We start from the raw sequence: 16,111 nt of genomic DNA, 5'->3' as shown, positions 1-16,111 counted from the left end.
AGGGGAGACTGGCTCATTCCACGGACTCCACAGGGAGAGCCGATCAGCGGATGCTCATTCTAGGGAAGTCCAGAGATGGATCTAACAGACAGAGCTGGAAAAGAACACAGGGGGTGTCTTACAATGTCATGAGCTCTCACAGAAAGCAAGGGCCAGACACCCATGTGAGGGGACGCTACAGAAGGATCCTTGCACCTGAGGCTGCGTGTGCTCCTGGGTTTTTTGTTTGTTTGTTTTAATTATTTATTTATCTTTGGCTGCGTTGGATCTTTATTGCTGCGTGCAGGCTTTGTCTAGTTGCAGCGAGCAGGGGCTACTCTTCGTTGCAGTGCATGGGCTTCTCATTGCAGTGGCTTCTCTTGTGGAGCATGGGCTCTATGTGCGTGAGCCTCAGCAGTCGTGGCACGTGGGCTCAGCAGTTGAGGCTCGTGGGCTCTAGAGCGCAGGCTCAGTAGTTGTGGCGCACGGACTTAGCTGCTCCGCAGCATGTGGGATCTTCCCAGACCAGGGCTCGAACCCCTGTCCCCTCCATTGGCAGGCGGATTCTTAACCACTGTGCCACCAGGGAAGTGCTCCTGGGTTTTTTTAATCATGACTTATCAGCGCAGAAAGGACGAGAGCTGTCATATTCCTCTACTTGTGTGCTGTGATCATAATATCCCCCCTTCCCAGAGATCATCAGATCTACTTTGCCTTGTCAAAGAGGAATTATCAGAGCCTATAAGATGGAGGAGATAATAAGAAATCCTATCCCACAGATAATAAGAGATGAAAGCATAGGATCCAGCTGGGTGCACATAAAAAGAAAACAGGAGAGGAAGTTTCGTCTTTCCTGTCACCCTTCTCTACCCCTTGCAGTTAACATATCTTAAGGTTACCAAAGCTGTAACTTGCTAAGTGAAAAGACTCTGGCAAACAGCACAACCTCATATAGACGAAAGGGACATGCGGTTAACGTACCTTGGGTTCTACCACTGGGGAGAGCTGGTTCCCACCGACACACTATGGGATGGCAAGGAGGATTTCAGTTATGTGGAGAAAAAGAGAACTGCGTTAGTCACAACAGCAACTCAGAGCCACCTGCCTGCCTGAACCTGCAAGGCTCACCCCTCCCTCCCCATCTTTATGTCAGATCATCACCATCCGTGGAGGAAACACAGGTCACTGTCCGACCTCATGGACAGATGTCCCGGGCAGCTGCCAGCAATCTGATCGGGGGAGCGAGAGGCACGTGATCGTGGGAGCAAAGCCACTGCCAGCTCCATCCTTCCTCGTTCTCTACTGTATCACCAGGGAGTCTGGCATACTGCTGGACATCAAGGGATCTATGCGGCAAGGTCACTGAAGCTTCTCTATAGGGCAGAACCCCTGCATCTTCAATGACCTTGCTGCTCAAGAGCCTGCGACCCTCCCCTTCAGCATGGGGGTCACCCACCTGGTCAGGGGCCACAAAGCCCTCCTCATGCCTTTCTAGACTCTTTACAAAGCTTCCTCTCCAATCTACTTTATCCCCATAACCCACCCCCGGGGTCTCCTTTATCCACATTATGTCCTCATTCAAAATCTGTGCAACACTCCCAAGTGCCCTGGAAAAATAGGGCCAGGATTCGAGATCTTCTCCGGCTCCATCTGACTCGTGGCTCTGACCTTACCTCCTCCTACTCCCCACCATTTCCCCAAACCTGCCCGTGCCCACCTCAGCATCTTCTCTCACCAACTCTAGGTAGCATGTCCTGACTTGCCCTGACTCTAGGATGCCTTGGGCCACACCACACCTGAACATTTTCTCAAAATGTTCCTGTCATTCCTGCCTGCCCAGCGAACTTGATAAAAGCTTCACTGAGGTAGGGACAGCACCCAGCCTGTGTATCCCAGCACTGTGCTGGACACAAAGAAGTAACTCAGTCATCTTTATGGATAGACTGATGGGCTGACCTTATCCACGGATTCACTTCTCAAGTCTTCGAGACTACAGGAGAGTTTTTTCTGAGCCCTGGAAAAACACAAAAGAAAGTCAATAAGGAAACAGTAACTGGAGAAGGAGGTACGTGGTATCATTCGTGCAGAGGACACTTCAAATGTTTAACTGGTAGTCTATCTTGGGCTTAGGGTCAAGGGCAGGAAAAAAACAAAACACCCTCTCATCATAACCGTTACACACAAGATGAGACTGGCCACTTTGGGGATGGCCTGGTCTGACAATGTCTTGGTGAGAGCATGAGAGCATCACTGAAATCCAAATCAAAAGTCCGTGGCATTCCTCAAAAAACCCGAATACACTCAATTCAATGGCATCAGTGGGAGTTGGCTGTTGTGTGGTCATAAAAGGAGGCCAATGTCTGTGGAGTCAAAAGCCAATACTGCCTTGTCTGGGAGTCTGACAGTAATCCAGCGAGGGAGGTGGTGCCACCTTGGAGTGGAGATGAGCACATCAGCCACAGCTCCAAAGCATCGCCTGCTAGGATCCTTCAACCCTCTGCTCTGTCTCTGTATGCCCGGAGCAGTCTGCTCAGAGGAATTTGCTTTCTCCGGGGCTATTTTGCAGAGAAGGGCACCAATTGGACAGAGAAGAGGCAACAGGGTTACCTGGTGTCAAATCTCCTTGGTAGTGATATTTCTCAGTTCATATGAATAAATCAGCATCGGTTAGTACATTAGTCTCTTGTGAGTCTGGTCAGTGTGAGTCACTCAGTGCCGACTTCCGAGTGAACTCATCAACCAAATTTCTTCTTCTGCAAAACTAAGGACTGGCCAGTTGCCCTCCTTGACACTGCCGTTTTCCTCTGAGGCTAAAGGCTCAGGGAACAATGGCTTTCTGGAAAATGGGGTTCGGAGTGCACAGGCTTCAGACCTCTGAAGACTCAGTGCCCTTCTGGGGAAGCTCCCACCACGCCTGTGGCTGTCTTCCCCAGATACCTTGGCTGAAAGGCAGGCTGCTCTCGGCAGTAAAGCTCCAGATCCCCATAACTTGGAAATGTGTTCGAAAGAGCTGATGTAGGGAACTAGAAATAGGTTCATTTTCGAGGGAATCAGTCAGGTGGCAGCGAAGTGACCCCACAGGCCAGCCCATGATAAGCTCATTGCTGTGTGAAGCTTCCCCAAGGCAACTGGACCAACTTCCCTGTGAGGAGAAATGGTCCTCCCTGGAGAATGTGGATTGTCACAGGGCTAGATTCCCTGAGAGCAGGAGGGACGTACCCGAGGGGCTGACGGGAATGGCAGGCACACCTCACAAGGTGCTCTGAAGGACCACTAGGGGGCACAGATGAGGTGCAGCCACCTCTCCTCTGAGGCCCCACCCCCTGGCCAAGTCTTTTCTCAGTGACAACGACCTGGACCTTCAGCCTGTGGGAAGGGAAGGCCCTCTGTGGCCAGGGCAGGTAGGCATGGTTCATGACTGCTCCACCATTTTGGCCCTTGTGACCACTGCTGGGGCCAAAAGGGAGGGCGGGTGTGCTCAGGACATGGTGGTTGTGCTCACCGCCACGTCTGGAGCCCCGAGAGGGGCCTGAGACCACAGTGGCTCCACGGAGATGCTTGGGCCTCCTACCTGCTTTCCAGTGATTTCTGCGGTAGCGGGGGTGGTCCCACCGTGGGAGAGCTACCTCTTGGAGATACCTGCGCCGGAAATGGAAGAGTCACTGGACAGATACTGTTTGGAGATTACCCACCATCCTTTCCCCGTTTTTGGACAATTCCTCTTGGGGAGTTACATCTCCACCCCTGGGTACAGCCGTGGTGGCTACATCAATTCCAATGCCTTGCTTTTTTGAGATGCCAAAAAGGAAGACATATTGGACAAGATCAGGTGCGTTCAGGGTGGTACGGCTGTAGACAAGGAGGAAGATATACTGAACAACCTTGGCCAACTTGCCTCTCCTTCCAGGGCCTAAGTTCACATTCTAGCAGTAGAGTCCTGCCAAGTCAGGCCTGAGACCTGAATCCCTGCTGCCCCTGCCTTTTCTGAGCTTGGTTCTTCAGCTTTTCCTTTCATTCAGTGAGCCACTGCACACCCTCTTAAAAACATTCCTTGTTGGCAAAGGTCAGCCGGAGTCGATTTCTGCTGGCAATGAGCAACTCTGTAATTCATATAGTCAGTCAACAAACACGAGCAATATCTACTGCCTGCCAGGCCCTGTGCTGGGTGCGGGGCAAGCACCGCCCACATCAGGGAGTCAGGTAAGTTACTTAGGATGAAAGAGCAATGCAACATGTCCCTCTGATACCAATACCTATAATGTAATATGGGGACAGAGGGGAGGGAGGGGATCCTTCTTGTTGGTGGGAAGGTTAGGAAGGCTTCAGAGGGGAGAACACTCGAGCTGAATCTTGAGAAATGAGAATGAGCTTAGCAAGGAGGCCAGAAAGGCAAGAGTATCAAGGGTGGAATGAACATGAGCTAATCTGGTGGTAGATAAGGATGCAATTTGATGTCTTTCCTGTCTGCAAGGGCTGCCTCTTCTCTCTAGAAGCCCAGTATCTTTTTGGTCTACCATAGAAAGAACCCTGGCATCATAGTACGTAAGTTGTTAAAAGCCTGGGCTTTTGTGTTCAAGTCCAAGTTCTGCCATCTACTTGCTGGGTGACCTAGAGCAGATTACTCACCCTCTCTGAGCCTCAGCCGCAACACAATAAAAGAAGAATCCCAATGGGGTCATGAGGAGTAAATGAGGTGAGTCATGTGCAGTGCTCATCACAGGGACCACCCAGAGGTACTGGGTATCAGTTACTGCTATTATTGCCAGCAATCTGGGATGCTTGCTCTGACTACATAACTGGGCCACCGGGTGACACTTTTGCTCCTCCCTTAATTAAAAGGGTTGAGTTGGACTGCTAAGATCCTTTTCATTGTGACTGTTCTGGAGTTTCAAGAACCTTTTGGATCCTAGGCTGAAACCCCTTCTTCATCTGAGATCTGTATCTATGAGTTAATTTGCCTACGTGTATCTAGACTAAGTCCAGAGAGGTTCATAGAACTGGATCAAACTTTAAACAAGAAAAAAGGAAATCTGTATGCTGGTTATAGGGGTGGGACGTTATCTGTGAAATAGGAATGTATCACTTCAAAAGTTCAGCTATCCCTCCAAATGAGCAAGATGCATTCATTCATTCATTAAACAAATATTTGTTGAATCCTACTGGGTATCAGGCATCACTGCAGATCCTGGAGAGACAGTGGTAAATAAAACAAAGAACACCTTTGGTCTAGGCTTACAGTCCAGAGAGGAAAGGCAAAAATAAACAAGGAAACCAGTTAAAAAAGAAAATTCCTATCCTGGGAAGTCCAGTATCCACTATGCTGTCCCTCCCAACCGGAGCACAGGCCCTGACGCCTCCCCACCCTCAGTGCTCTTCCCGAGGCCTCGGGGGCTAACTCCATCGATTTAAGTTTTTCTACCTGTCAAGATTTACACCTGAGAGGTACCTGACTGGTACCTGACTAGATCCTCCCCCAGGCCCAGGGTAAGCTCCTGGGGCCTGCTGAAACCCCACATCATGACTGGAAACGCAGTACCTCTGGTTTAAAAAGTTCTTCAGGGCCTTTATTTGCAGTGTTCCAGTTTCTGAAACCTCCCTCCAGTTCTTCCTCATTGATTGAGAGAGTTCTTTCTGAAGGCCCTGGAAGCATTAATGCAGAAGAGATGATTACCACCACGTGACTTGTTTAGAAACCTATAATTGTACCACAAAATCCTAACGTTGTTTCTCCTTCATTAAGAAGGACAAAGAGAAAAAAAAAAAAAAAGGACAAAGAGGGACTTCCCTGGTGGTGCAGTGGTTAAGAATCCGCCTGCCAATGCAGGGGACACGGGTTCGAGTCCTGCTCCAGGAAGATCCCACATGCCATGGAGCAACTAAGCCTGTGCGCCACAACTACTGAGCCTGTGCGCCACAACTACTGAGCCTGCGCTCTAGAGCCCGCGAGCCACAACTACTGAAGCCCGTGCGCCTAGAGCCCGTGCTCCGCAACAAGAGAAGCCACCGCAATGAGAAGCCCGCACACCGCAATGAAGAGTAGCCCCCACTCGCCGCAACTAGAGAAAGCCCACGCGCAGCAATGAAGACCCAACGCAGCCAAAAATAAATAAATCAACTTATTAAAAAAAAAGGACAAAGAAACACATAAAGGGACATTAAAAGTGTGATTCAGAAGATTCTTCAGGGCAACACAAACAGCTCTCACTGCCCTGTGACTTCCTGTGGGAACCCAGGTACCCAGCAACTCAAAGAAGGCTCCCCAAGTGTCCTGGCGTCTGCTGGGGGAAGCTTTTAGATTCTCCAGGAGGTGGGCAAGCTCTGATCCCCAACGAGGGTACTAAGCTGCCTTTGGATCCAGGTTTGACTGCACTCATTGCCTCTAAGAGGTGTCCTGGGCAGGTGCATAGATCTTCCAAGGGTAGGGATTGCCAATGGCTCGAATTGAAGGCTGTCTTTCCTTGGCGATCTGGATAGTCCTTGGAAGTTCTGAACTGACTGCCATTTGACACAACTTCTGGAAAGCAACAGCTGCCAGTTTCCCACCACCCAGGGCAGTCTAACCAGCTCCATTCTCCAGCAGAGCATTTTTCCAAATGAAGATGAGGACTCTTCTGGCAGGTCTGCCCCTGGATTTAACACAGTAGAGATGGAATATCTGGGGGAGAAAATGGCAAGCTCCCCCTTGCTCTTACCTTGAGTCGCCATCACGATCTCATTCACCCTTCGGTACTGGTTTAACAGCCCAGTAAGCTCCTCTATCCGACGGTCCTGTCACAGAACAAGACAGATTTCTATGTAAACAACACCATTAGCACCTGGTGATTTCATCTGGGGGCCCTGGCTATGTTCTGGGCACACTGAGAAGAAATGCTATGTGGAACCCGTAGAATATTCCAAAGGGAAACACAGTGTCCAGGCCCTGGGTTCTCAGTGGTCTACCTCCTGAGCAGCTGCAAGCACTCTTGCCTCTACCTGAAGGCTATGAGTCCAATCTCTAGTCATAAAACAATCCCTGTTTGATACAGCCTTCGAGGGGCTCAAACATTTCCCGAAGCAGGAAACTCACTGTCTCCCTACCCTCCTGAAATAGCCATTGAAGTCTGCCTCCTGGTCCGAGTATTGTCCTGTGGAGCTACGTGAAGAAAAAAAAAAAGACTAAAATAAAGCTGTCGTATTTCTCTCAAAACTCTCACTTGCTCTGTAGGAGGCTGAGATTCCTTACACAACAGAGGAAATTCCCAGAAGGATCATTTCTTTCAGCAAAGGCTGGGGACTTGGGAGGCCACACAGATTTCAGAGTTAGGTAAACTTGGGTATGACCCTGGCTCTGCTATCTACTGTTACCTGACCTTGGGCAAACCTACATTAGCATTTTGAGTCTGTTTCCTCGTCTGTAAAATGCAGGCTTGTGATACTTAGAGCTGATCTTTTTGCCAGATAGGTACTCTCTAGTTATGGAGGTGGCTATTTTATGATTATGCATCACCAGTTACGATGGGTCTATCACCAGATCATGAACGTGGGAGACTGGTGAACCGTTCTTGAGTTTTGCTAGTAGTCTGAGCAGCAGCTATGATATTGGCGTAACCTCAGTGGTATTTTTTTCCCTACACCTGCATGAACAGGCATGGCTTTATTCTGCCTTTGGGAGATGGTATTTAGGCAAAGCTCCCGGGCATCAAAGCCAAAAACAGGTGGCTGAGCCATGTGTCTAGGAGGCAGAGGCCATTCTCCTGACACTTCCTGAGTCAGTGGTCTGATGGGCACAGCCCTGTCCAAAATATCACAGACTAATAGGACCAAGCAGAACCAGGAATGTCAGCAGGGAAAGGGCAGGGCCGCTCCATGGCCATCTTACCTTATCTTCATTGGCAACAAGCAAAGTTTCCATCCCCATTTTCAGACGTTGGATTTCTTGGTCTAAAAGAATTTAGGTATAGGAAGAATTATTTACGTAGATGCAGACAACTATTCCCACCTGCTAAGATGCTATGACTTTCCATATGAATAAATTACACGTGGCTCCCAACTTCTTTAAAGAGCCCATGATGGTGTCTGGTGTACAGTCAGTCTCATTACATATTTGTTGGACTATTAAACGAATGAACCTACTATTTTGTCTTCTCTTTATAGACATTTGTGGGGAAAAACCAAAATGCCATTTATTCAAGGGTGACACAGAGGAACCCCCAAATCTTTCACAACTGACATCCCACAAGGAAACAGACATTTATCCTTTATAACTTGAGTAGGCATGTACCTGGGCTGCTAACTAGTTTTAGAGAGAATCACACTGTCCCATGGATTGTAGCAGAGGAGAATTTAAAATGAGGAAAAAAAAGAAAGTCTATAGCTGAACAGAGACAGGGAAAGAATGATTATGTAAAAAAGAGTCAGGTACTTGGCTCAATTTAGAAGGTCACAGTTGGAATTGACTAACAGTATTTAGCTGGATCTATAGATATATTAAAACAAACTCTACTGTTAAGGAAAACAATCTTAGTTCATCATAAACCTACAGAATTTCTCTATGGGCCAAGGGATCTTTGTCAGTCTGTGGTGGACAACACATTGCCTTCTCTCACTTTGGACCCAAGAGACTCTCTCGAATTCTTCCCAAACTAGTCTGGAGAGCCAGGTCAAAGGCCAAAGCCTAAAGGAGCTGGGGGTCTTTCTGCCAAATATGTGGAGGTCTAAGACTTAACACATAGCTAGTTTTTCCAAACAAAGCCCTATACCCATCCCCAAATTGGGTACTACAGAGAATAGGGATGTCTATGTAAGAAAAATACAGGAGACAAGGGGACAAAACTATGTATAGTCACCCCATCTCCTTTTGGGATGCTTGCTCCATCCGACAATAGGAAGAACGGATTTATGGACTCTGTGTAAATGGTTGTAGGGATTCATTTTCAGAGGCAGGTGTGGAGTGCTGCTCATTATCTTAGGCTCTGGGCGGCTAAAGGTCAACTTGGCAACCCGGTTTGTGGAGGGGAGGGCAGTAAGCTCCAGATGAAGACTGGCAAACCTTGATGGCTTGGGCAGGCCCCAACCTGAGCAAGGCCCCAAGGATCAGCTCCAGGGGGTGCCCGACGATGGAATGGGGTGGGGCCTGGAAGGCAAGGCCTGTGGGGAAGCATGGAGTGCAGGGGGAAGCCTGCCTGGCCCAGAAGTCAGGGCCTGGGGAGCTCTCTATGCAAGTTTAGCATCACAGACAGTCTAGAGTATCTCAGGGGTCTCCAGCCTCCACATTAGGCCGTGGCAAGTAGGTGACACACTCAATGGCTTGGGAAGACAATGAGAAAGGCTGGCGGAGGGATGAGCATATGGGTCACTAATTTCCTCCTCCTCCCGCCTAAGCCATTGTTTCAGGGCTGCACAGCTTTCCCACCCCAGCCAGGGATCCAAGCTAAGCGGTGCCGAGGCCCAGCTGCGACTCTGTAGTGGGGCTAATTCACAGGGCTACGTGACCTCCTCCAGCACTGCTCTGCAGCCCCGGGGCCAGAGGAGAAGCTGGAGGGTGGGTGATCATTTTGTATATAAGGCAAGTAGCTGTAAATATCAAATATGCATTAAGAATATTTGAGGATTTAGCCTCTATTTTTAATCAGCAAGAGTTGAACTCCTCAGGGACCATTCACCACCCTTTCACTTATTCAATAAATATTTCTTAGCAGCCATGGGCTGAATGCCGTGTGAAGCTCTGTGGATATGGCCTCAAATAAGAGAGACACAGTCACTGCCCCAGAAGGAGGACGACAGTCTATACAAGACGACCTCACGAAATACAACACTGATCAATTACAATAAGTACTATGAAAGAAAAAAAGAATGCTGAGTTTGAGAAAAATGGGGGCACTTAGTTGAGGTAGGGTGGCCAGGAAAGGTCTTCCTGAGAGGTAACACTTGAGATCCAACGGATGAGAAATAACGAATTTGTTTCTGTAACCTCAGGCTCTTATGTGAGTATCAGGCAGGGATCCATTCAATGACTGAATGAATTGCTAAAGCCTCTTCTTTGGTGATGACACAAAGACAAGTCCTTTCAATTAAGGGCAAGAGTAAAAGCTCCAGAGGTAGCTGCACAGAGAGCTTCAATGGTCAGAGTGTATCTGAGAAAAGACTTCAGAGCTGAGTCCTCTGAACAGGGGAGGGGTTCATGGTAATGATTCCACAATAGAGCTGGGCTTTATAGGCCCATGCATGCACCCACGAACACACACACACACGTACGTGCACATTGCATGCCTCCTCACACAGCAGTACACACACCCAGAGACACACATGCCCACTTATAAGAGAGGGCCCAGGGCCAAAGGGCAAACTGCATTCTGTCACAGGCCAGTTACCTTTCTCTGCATGGTCATTGTGCAGAGCTGCGGTCCGGGAGAGCTGGCTGTGCAGACGCTCAATTTCTGCATCCTTCAGGGCTACCTGCTCTTGCAGCTGGGCTACCTCAGCCTGGAAGAGAAAAAGCCATCCTACCAGCTCAGAGGGACTACCACACCATGACAAAGTACCTCAAGTCAGAGCCCAGGGCCAGTGGGTCCTAAGACACATTAAGAAGTTAGGAGCAAAGCTGCCAGAGGTGAGCAGTTAGAGGTGTTCACTGCCCTCCCCACAAGGTGGAGCTCTGCGGAATGAACGCAGTCTTCCTGGCCATTGTGGACATGCCCATGGCCCTGGCCATCCACCTGCTCTTTCTCCTGCATCCTCCTGCCTGACCAGGCTCTTTCCCTCCCATGCCTTCTGAGCCGAAATAAGACAGAGGCCTGAGGAGGTGGGAACGTGCCCAATGGGAGGGCTGCCCTTGGTCCAAAGATGGATATTCTCTTTCTGGACATGGTCTTCCTTCTCCCAAGATATTCTGCAGTAGCATGTACGTAAACCATTGTAACAAGTACGTTCATCTTTCGTTTTTCCACCCCATACAGGAAATACAGTGGAAATCAAATCACTACTAGTAGACAATGAGTGAGCCAAGAGTTCCCTTCCTCAAACTCTCCCACCCTGAATGCATAGCCACTGCCTCTGCCCAACCTCAGACATCTATGCTCCTTTACCCAAATGAAATTACATGCAAGCATTACATACAGCATTCAGGTGTGCTGAGTGGTCGTACTTTTGTAAACCAAGCATATAAGTACAACACAGGCGCATACACACATTCATACGGGCAGCAGCACTGGTGGTTCCCAAGTCTCTACCAGGTACAGCAGATTAAATTTCGCACGTAACAGCAAGTCAGGTGGTCCCTGTGTTCCCATACTGATTAGAAGATCAGAACTGGGTAGGTCCCATCCTGAGAGGCACACTGGCTTTGGAGTTAAACTTGGATTCTCTCATTTCCTAGTTGGGTAAGTGGTTTAACATTTCTGAGCCTTGGTTCATCTATAAAACCAGGAAAATAGCATTTAGCACAAGGGGCTGCAGTAAGGAGTAAGTATGGTAAGGGTTATGAACAACTTAGTCTCATGCTCAGTAGACAGTAAGTCCTCAATAAATGCCACTTCTGTTGCTGCTCTCATCCTATTCCTTCCCGTATGGATAACTAGCTAGTTCTCTGAGCATCAAACCAGACTAAGAGGGGCTTCCCTGGTGGTGCAGTGGTTAAGAGTCTGCCTGCCAATGTAGGGGACACGGGTTCGATCTCTGGTCCAGGAGGATCCCACATGCTGTGGAGCAACTAAGCCCGTGTGCCACAACTACTGAGCCTGCACTCTGGAGCCCACGAGCCATAACTACTGAAGCCCGTGCACCACAACTACTGAGCCCATGAGCCACAACTACTGAAGCCCGTCTGCCTAGAGCCCGTGCTCTGCAAGAGAAGCCACCACAGTGAGAAGCCTGTGCACCACAATGAAGAGTGGCCCCCATTGCTGCAACTAGAGAAAGCCCGCGTGCAGCAATGAAGACCCAACTCAGCAATCAATCAATAAAATAAAATAAAATAAAATAAAATAAAATAATAAATAAATAAAATAAAATAAAATAAAGTAAAATCTATAAAAAAGAAAAACAAAACAGACTAAGAAAGGGGGTGAGAACTAACTCCCAGCCAGTCAACAGCACACACAGCAAAAGCTTCTACTCTGGGCACCCTCTCCCCATGTGGTAGCCCAATCGGGCCCCACCTTTATTCTGCAAGGTTATGGTATGGGCTTGTCCTATCCCGAGGTCATTTTTGAACAAGTCAAGTAATCAAATGAGCACTGGTCCTATTGGTGGCCCTTCCACCAAACAGGCCTGTGTTCAGCTTCAGGACACACGGACTGAGAGCCTACTCTCCATTGGCCCCGTGCTCACTGCGTTCTTACATCAACCCTCACTCAATCCTCACAGGAAACCATGGGATGAAGCAGTACCCCTGCATGTCACTGGGGAGAAAACAGGAGTAGGGAAGGATTCGACTCCCAAGTCACAGAACTATTCAGCGACCAGGCCAGGACGTGAACCCTGCCTGCTCCAAAGCCAGGGCTCCACCCAGCCTGGGCTGTCTGCTGCTGAGTTAATAGCACAGATGAGGGCTCCTCTTATGGGGAGAGGGCTCCCTGAGCCCACCTCAAGGGGTTCTGGACAAACCTTCCCTAACATCCCCAAAATGGGCCCATGTAAAAACAAAGAGGTGGCAAAGGGGTGGGTTTCCTTACCCAAAGTCCCTAGAGAGCACTGTCCCTTTGCTTGGTTTCCACCCACAGAGGACAGAGAGCTGAGTCCAGCTGTACCAAACGGCTTGCAGAGATTCGCGGCCATGGGCAGCTCTGCACAGCTAACCCAGGGCCTTGGAGCCATGGGCTACTAGTAGATTGATGGTGACAGTGGCTTCTGAAAATATTAGTCTTGGGACTCAATCCAAATGCCTCTCATTTCTACAAGGGCCAGAATATTCTTGGAAGATATTCTCTTAACTTTTCTTGTACCTTCCACACCCATTTCTCCCCTTCCTTGTAGACAGGGTGACAGCTGGTCTCTGTTAGGAATCCGGATGCCTGATTCTTGTCTGCGGGCCCCATAATGGACACCAGTGATGAGATCCTATCAAGGCAGAGCCCAGGCTCTTCTTCTCTGAGGCCTGCCTCTGGGTGAGGTCATTTATTTACAACTCTACAGACCAAGTGGCTGGGCCCAACCTCCCATGTGCCACTTTTCACAGAATAGGCCAGAAATGACAGGTGCTCTCTTATGCTTAGAAAGGTATCTGTCCCTAAGCTGGGAAGTCTACAACAGCCCAGAGGCCGTGCACCTGACCATGGGGAAAAGTATGCTACTGCCATGGCCACTGAGGCTGGAGCTGTGTGGCGAGAGGTCTGGGACAAAGCCAGGCAGACTGGTGCCAGGCAGAGATGGGGGCTCTGCCTCCCTGCAGGTGCTGGGCCTTATTAAACCCAGGGACCCTGCCCTACCGCCGCTGCACTGAAAGACGAATCACACTGACGGACTGAGAAGCTTTACACAGAAAATGGAAGAACTTTCAAAAACAAGGCAGGTTTCAACTGCAGGGAATTAGGGTGACAGAGGGAAAGGAGCAGGAGTTTTGGAACGACACAGACCCAGATCAGAACCTCACCTTGGCCACGCTGAGCCTCAGTTTCCTTACCAGGAAAACGAGGATAATAAATCAATAGACCTCGCTGGGTTATTTTATGGACCAAATGAGAAAATGTGTACAAAGGGCTTAACACATTCTAGCACACAGGAGGGTCTCCAGATGTGGCGGTTATTAAATAACCCATAGTATCTCAAAGGTCTACATGCCAAGGCAAAGCGCTTAGGTGATTTAAACGAGTTGTTTGGTTTTATAAGAGAAGGTGGAGTGTACAGCTTCAAAGGTTTCACCAAGACAGGACTTGCTTGAGGGGATCATGGGGATGGAAGGTTCTGAGCTTTTAGAGAAACAGTGCTCCTCGAACTGGGGGTTGTGAAGCACAGTGCACACAAGGGGACACGTAGATAAGAACAAAGCAGTAGATGATCAAGCAGATTGTCTAGCGCTGGAGCTGACTAGCTGTAAGATCTTGGGAAAGTTGCCTAACTACTCTGTGCCTCAGTTTCCTCAGCTGTAAGATAGTTAAGAAAATTACTTACGTTTATGCAATAGAATATTATATAGACATCAACATCATGTTCGGAGTTTTCTTTTAATAGCATGGTATAAAACTGTGTATAAATTATCAACATCAAAAACTAAGAGAGAGAGAGACCCCAAAAAGAGAAATGACTGGAAGGAAATATTAATAGTGGTAGCTCCTGGGCAGGATACGAATGATTTTTATTCCTTTAAATTTTTGTGGTTTAAAATTATCTATAATGGTTATTATTGTTTTTAGAATCATTTAAAGTTATAGAAAAAATAAAACTGAAAGTACAAACGAGACGTTAAGAAAACTCTAAGATGAAAATGCCTACAGGACCATCTGGTAACACCTGTGGGTGGCGCTGCAGAGCTCTCAGTGGAAAGGCAGGCGTGCACCCACCCACCGGAGGGAGCCTGGCCAGCTCCTCAGGCAGGAAGGCTGCTTCAGGGTTTTAAAGCTTCCCGCCCCCAACCCCAGAGAGTCCCTCCTCCGCCTGCATGGAAGTCTAACTGTATACGTGAAAGTTCCTAATGCTTAAGTGACAGCTAATTCGACGTTTTAAAATACAACGTTCTGGCCAGAACAATAAATGTGTGGGCTGAATCCATTCCAACTATTAGAGGAAACTATTAGAGAAAACAAAGGATGGAGGGATAAAATTTATTTCACGAAAGAATGTATCGCGGGTGTCCTTTAAAACAGCAAGCTCCCCAGTTCAACAGAAACATGATTTGGTTAAAAAAATATTACAAGTATATATTTTTAGGAATTGCTAAAAATAAAGCATGCCTCTTTTTAGAAACTGATTATTAGAGGGACTGCTAAATTTAAAATGATGCAGCCAAGACAATGTTGGCATTCATCTGCCCTAGGACTCATCACTCACTCGTAGAGGCCCTGCTTGGCCCAATGTCAGCCTGGGGGTGCCATGGGACACAGAGAGAGGAAGGAGACTTGGCGACCTCAGCAGCTCATAATCTCATGGGCTTTCCCCAGGAGAAGAGCCCTCCTGGATTAAATCTGTCTGCTCGCACAAGCTGGGCACTGTCGCGTGTACACACAGTGGGATCAATTCCCCCATTCCTCAGCCTTAGGCTACGGCACACCCCAGACCCTCCCCACTGGGCCTCAAAGCCTCTCCGTAAACATCAGAACCGCCTTTTACCTTGGTGGCCTTCAGTTTCCATTCATACTGGTTCCGTTCATTTTCCAACTCTTCCACCTTGATTTTGAGGTGCCGGAGCTCCTGCAGTAACTCCTAGGGGGGTGAGGAAGAAAGACAGAGTGCTGCTGGTTAAAGAGCAGGATGTTCCTGGGATCTACAACCCTGGGTAAAGCACATGCACAGTCGATACCACGGCAGGAGCGACCGCATCAGGCTGCACGCTGCGGCTGGCTCCAATCTTTAAACACGGTCCTCGTTTCAGGAAAAAGCTATGTGCCCATCACAAAACAAAGGCCAGGGAGTTCCAGACAAAAGGAAGAGAAAACTTTCTTCTTCTTTCCAGAACTTGTTCTCCCCACCCCTTTCTGACATGTGTGTTCCCCAAATCATGCATGTATGTGTAGGGGGAAGGACAGGTAGGATTTGGGAGCAAGAGAAACAGATGCAGAAATGAGGCAGCTTGTTGCAGACAAAGCAGCAGGAAGCAGGCTAATAGGGGGCATCTCTCTGTGCTGGGGGTCGAGGAACCCAGGGGAGGAGGTCGGCGTTCCTGCAAGGCTTCACAGAGGAAGTGACAGCCAGGAGGATAGAAACAAAACGCTAAAAGGACAGATGCTAAGTGTGAAATGCAGAGGCCGGTCTGGGTGTTCCAGTTCAGAGGAGGGGTTGGCTTGAAGAAAGGAGGGAGGGAGGAGGCGCCCAGGGAGAGGGCAGACAGCCTGCTGGGCTGGAGCAGAGGATGGGCAGCATTCAGTGGGAACCCAGACCGGGAAGATAAGGCGGGCCCTTACTGTAAAGGCTTTTGGATGAGAATAGAAGGAGTTCTGACGCCATTCTTTAGACAGCAGGGAGCCTCTGAAGGTTGCTGGGTGGGGAAGTGACACTTAAACAA

At 48.8% G+C, this 16,111-nt stretch overlaps 1 protein-coding gene across 26 annotated transcripts in view; it reads right to left on the bottom strand.

The window, feature by feature from the left end:
• PPFIBP2 (PPFIA binding protein 2) overlaps nucleotides 1–16,111 on the bottom strand; it is a 168,469-nt gene that overhangs the window by 38,176 nt on the left and 114,182 nt on the right. For all 26 annotated transcript variants that reach the window (XR_009504637.1, XR_009504638.1, XR_009504639.1 and 23 more), the window contains 8 exons: nucleotides 15,220–15,312; nucleotides 10,329–10,440; nucleotides 7,838–7,899; nucleotides 6,672–6,747; nucleotides 5,516–5,619; nucleotides 3,551–3,618; nucleotides 1,936–1,993; nucleotides 961–1,002 (listed from right to left, as the gene is read on the bottom strand). Coding sequence is in view for 15 of the 26 variants with exons in the window: in XM_059931025.1 (XP_059787008.1) it covers nucleotides 961–1,002; nucleotides 1,936–1,993; nucleotides 3,551–3,618; nucleotides 5,516–5,619; nucleotides 6,672–6,747; nucleotides 7,838–7,899; nucleotides 10,329–10,440; nucleotides 15,220–15,312 (615 nt within the window). In the remaining 11 variants the exon portion in view is untranslated. The remainder of the gene's footprint in view (nucleotides 1–960; nucleotides 1,003–1,935; nucleotides 1,994–3,550; nucleotides 3,619–5,515; nucleotides 5,620–6,671; nucleotides 6,748–7,837; nucleotides 7,900–10,328; nucleotides 10,441–15,219; nucleotides 15,313–16,111) is intronic.

Source organism: Balaenoptera ricei, chromosome 8, assembly GCF_028023285.1.
Source record: "Balaenoptera ricei isolate mBalRic1 chromosome 8, mBalRic1.hap2, whole genome shotgun sequence".
NCBI classification, from domain to species: Eukaryota; Metazoa; Chordata; class Mammalia; order Artiodactyla; family Balaenopteridae; genus Balaenoptera; species Balaenoptera ricei.
The sequence above is the reverse complement of the archived record's forward strand: the minus strand, read 5'-3'. Positions and strand labels throughout refer to the sequence as shown.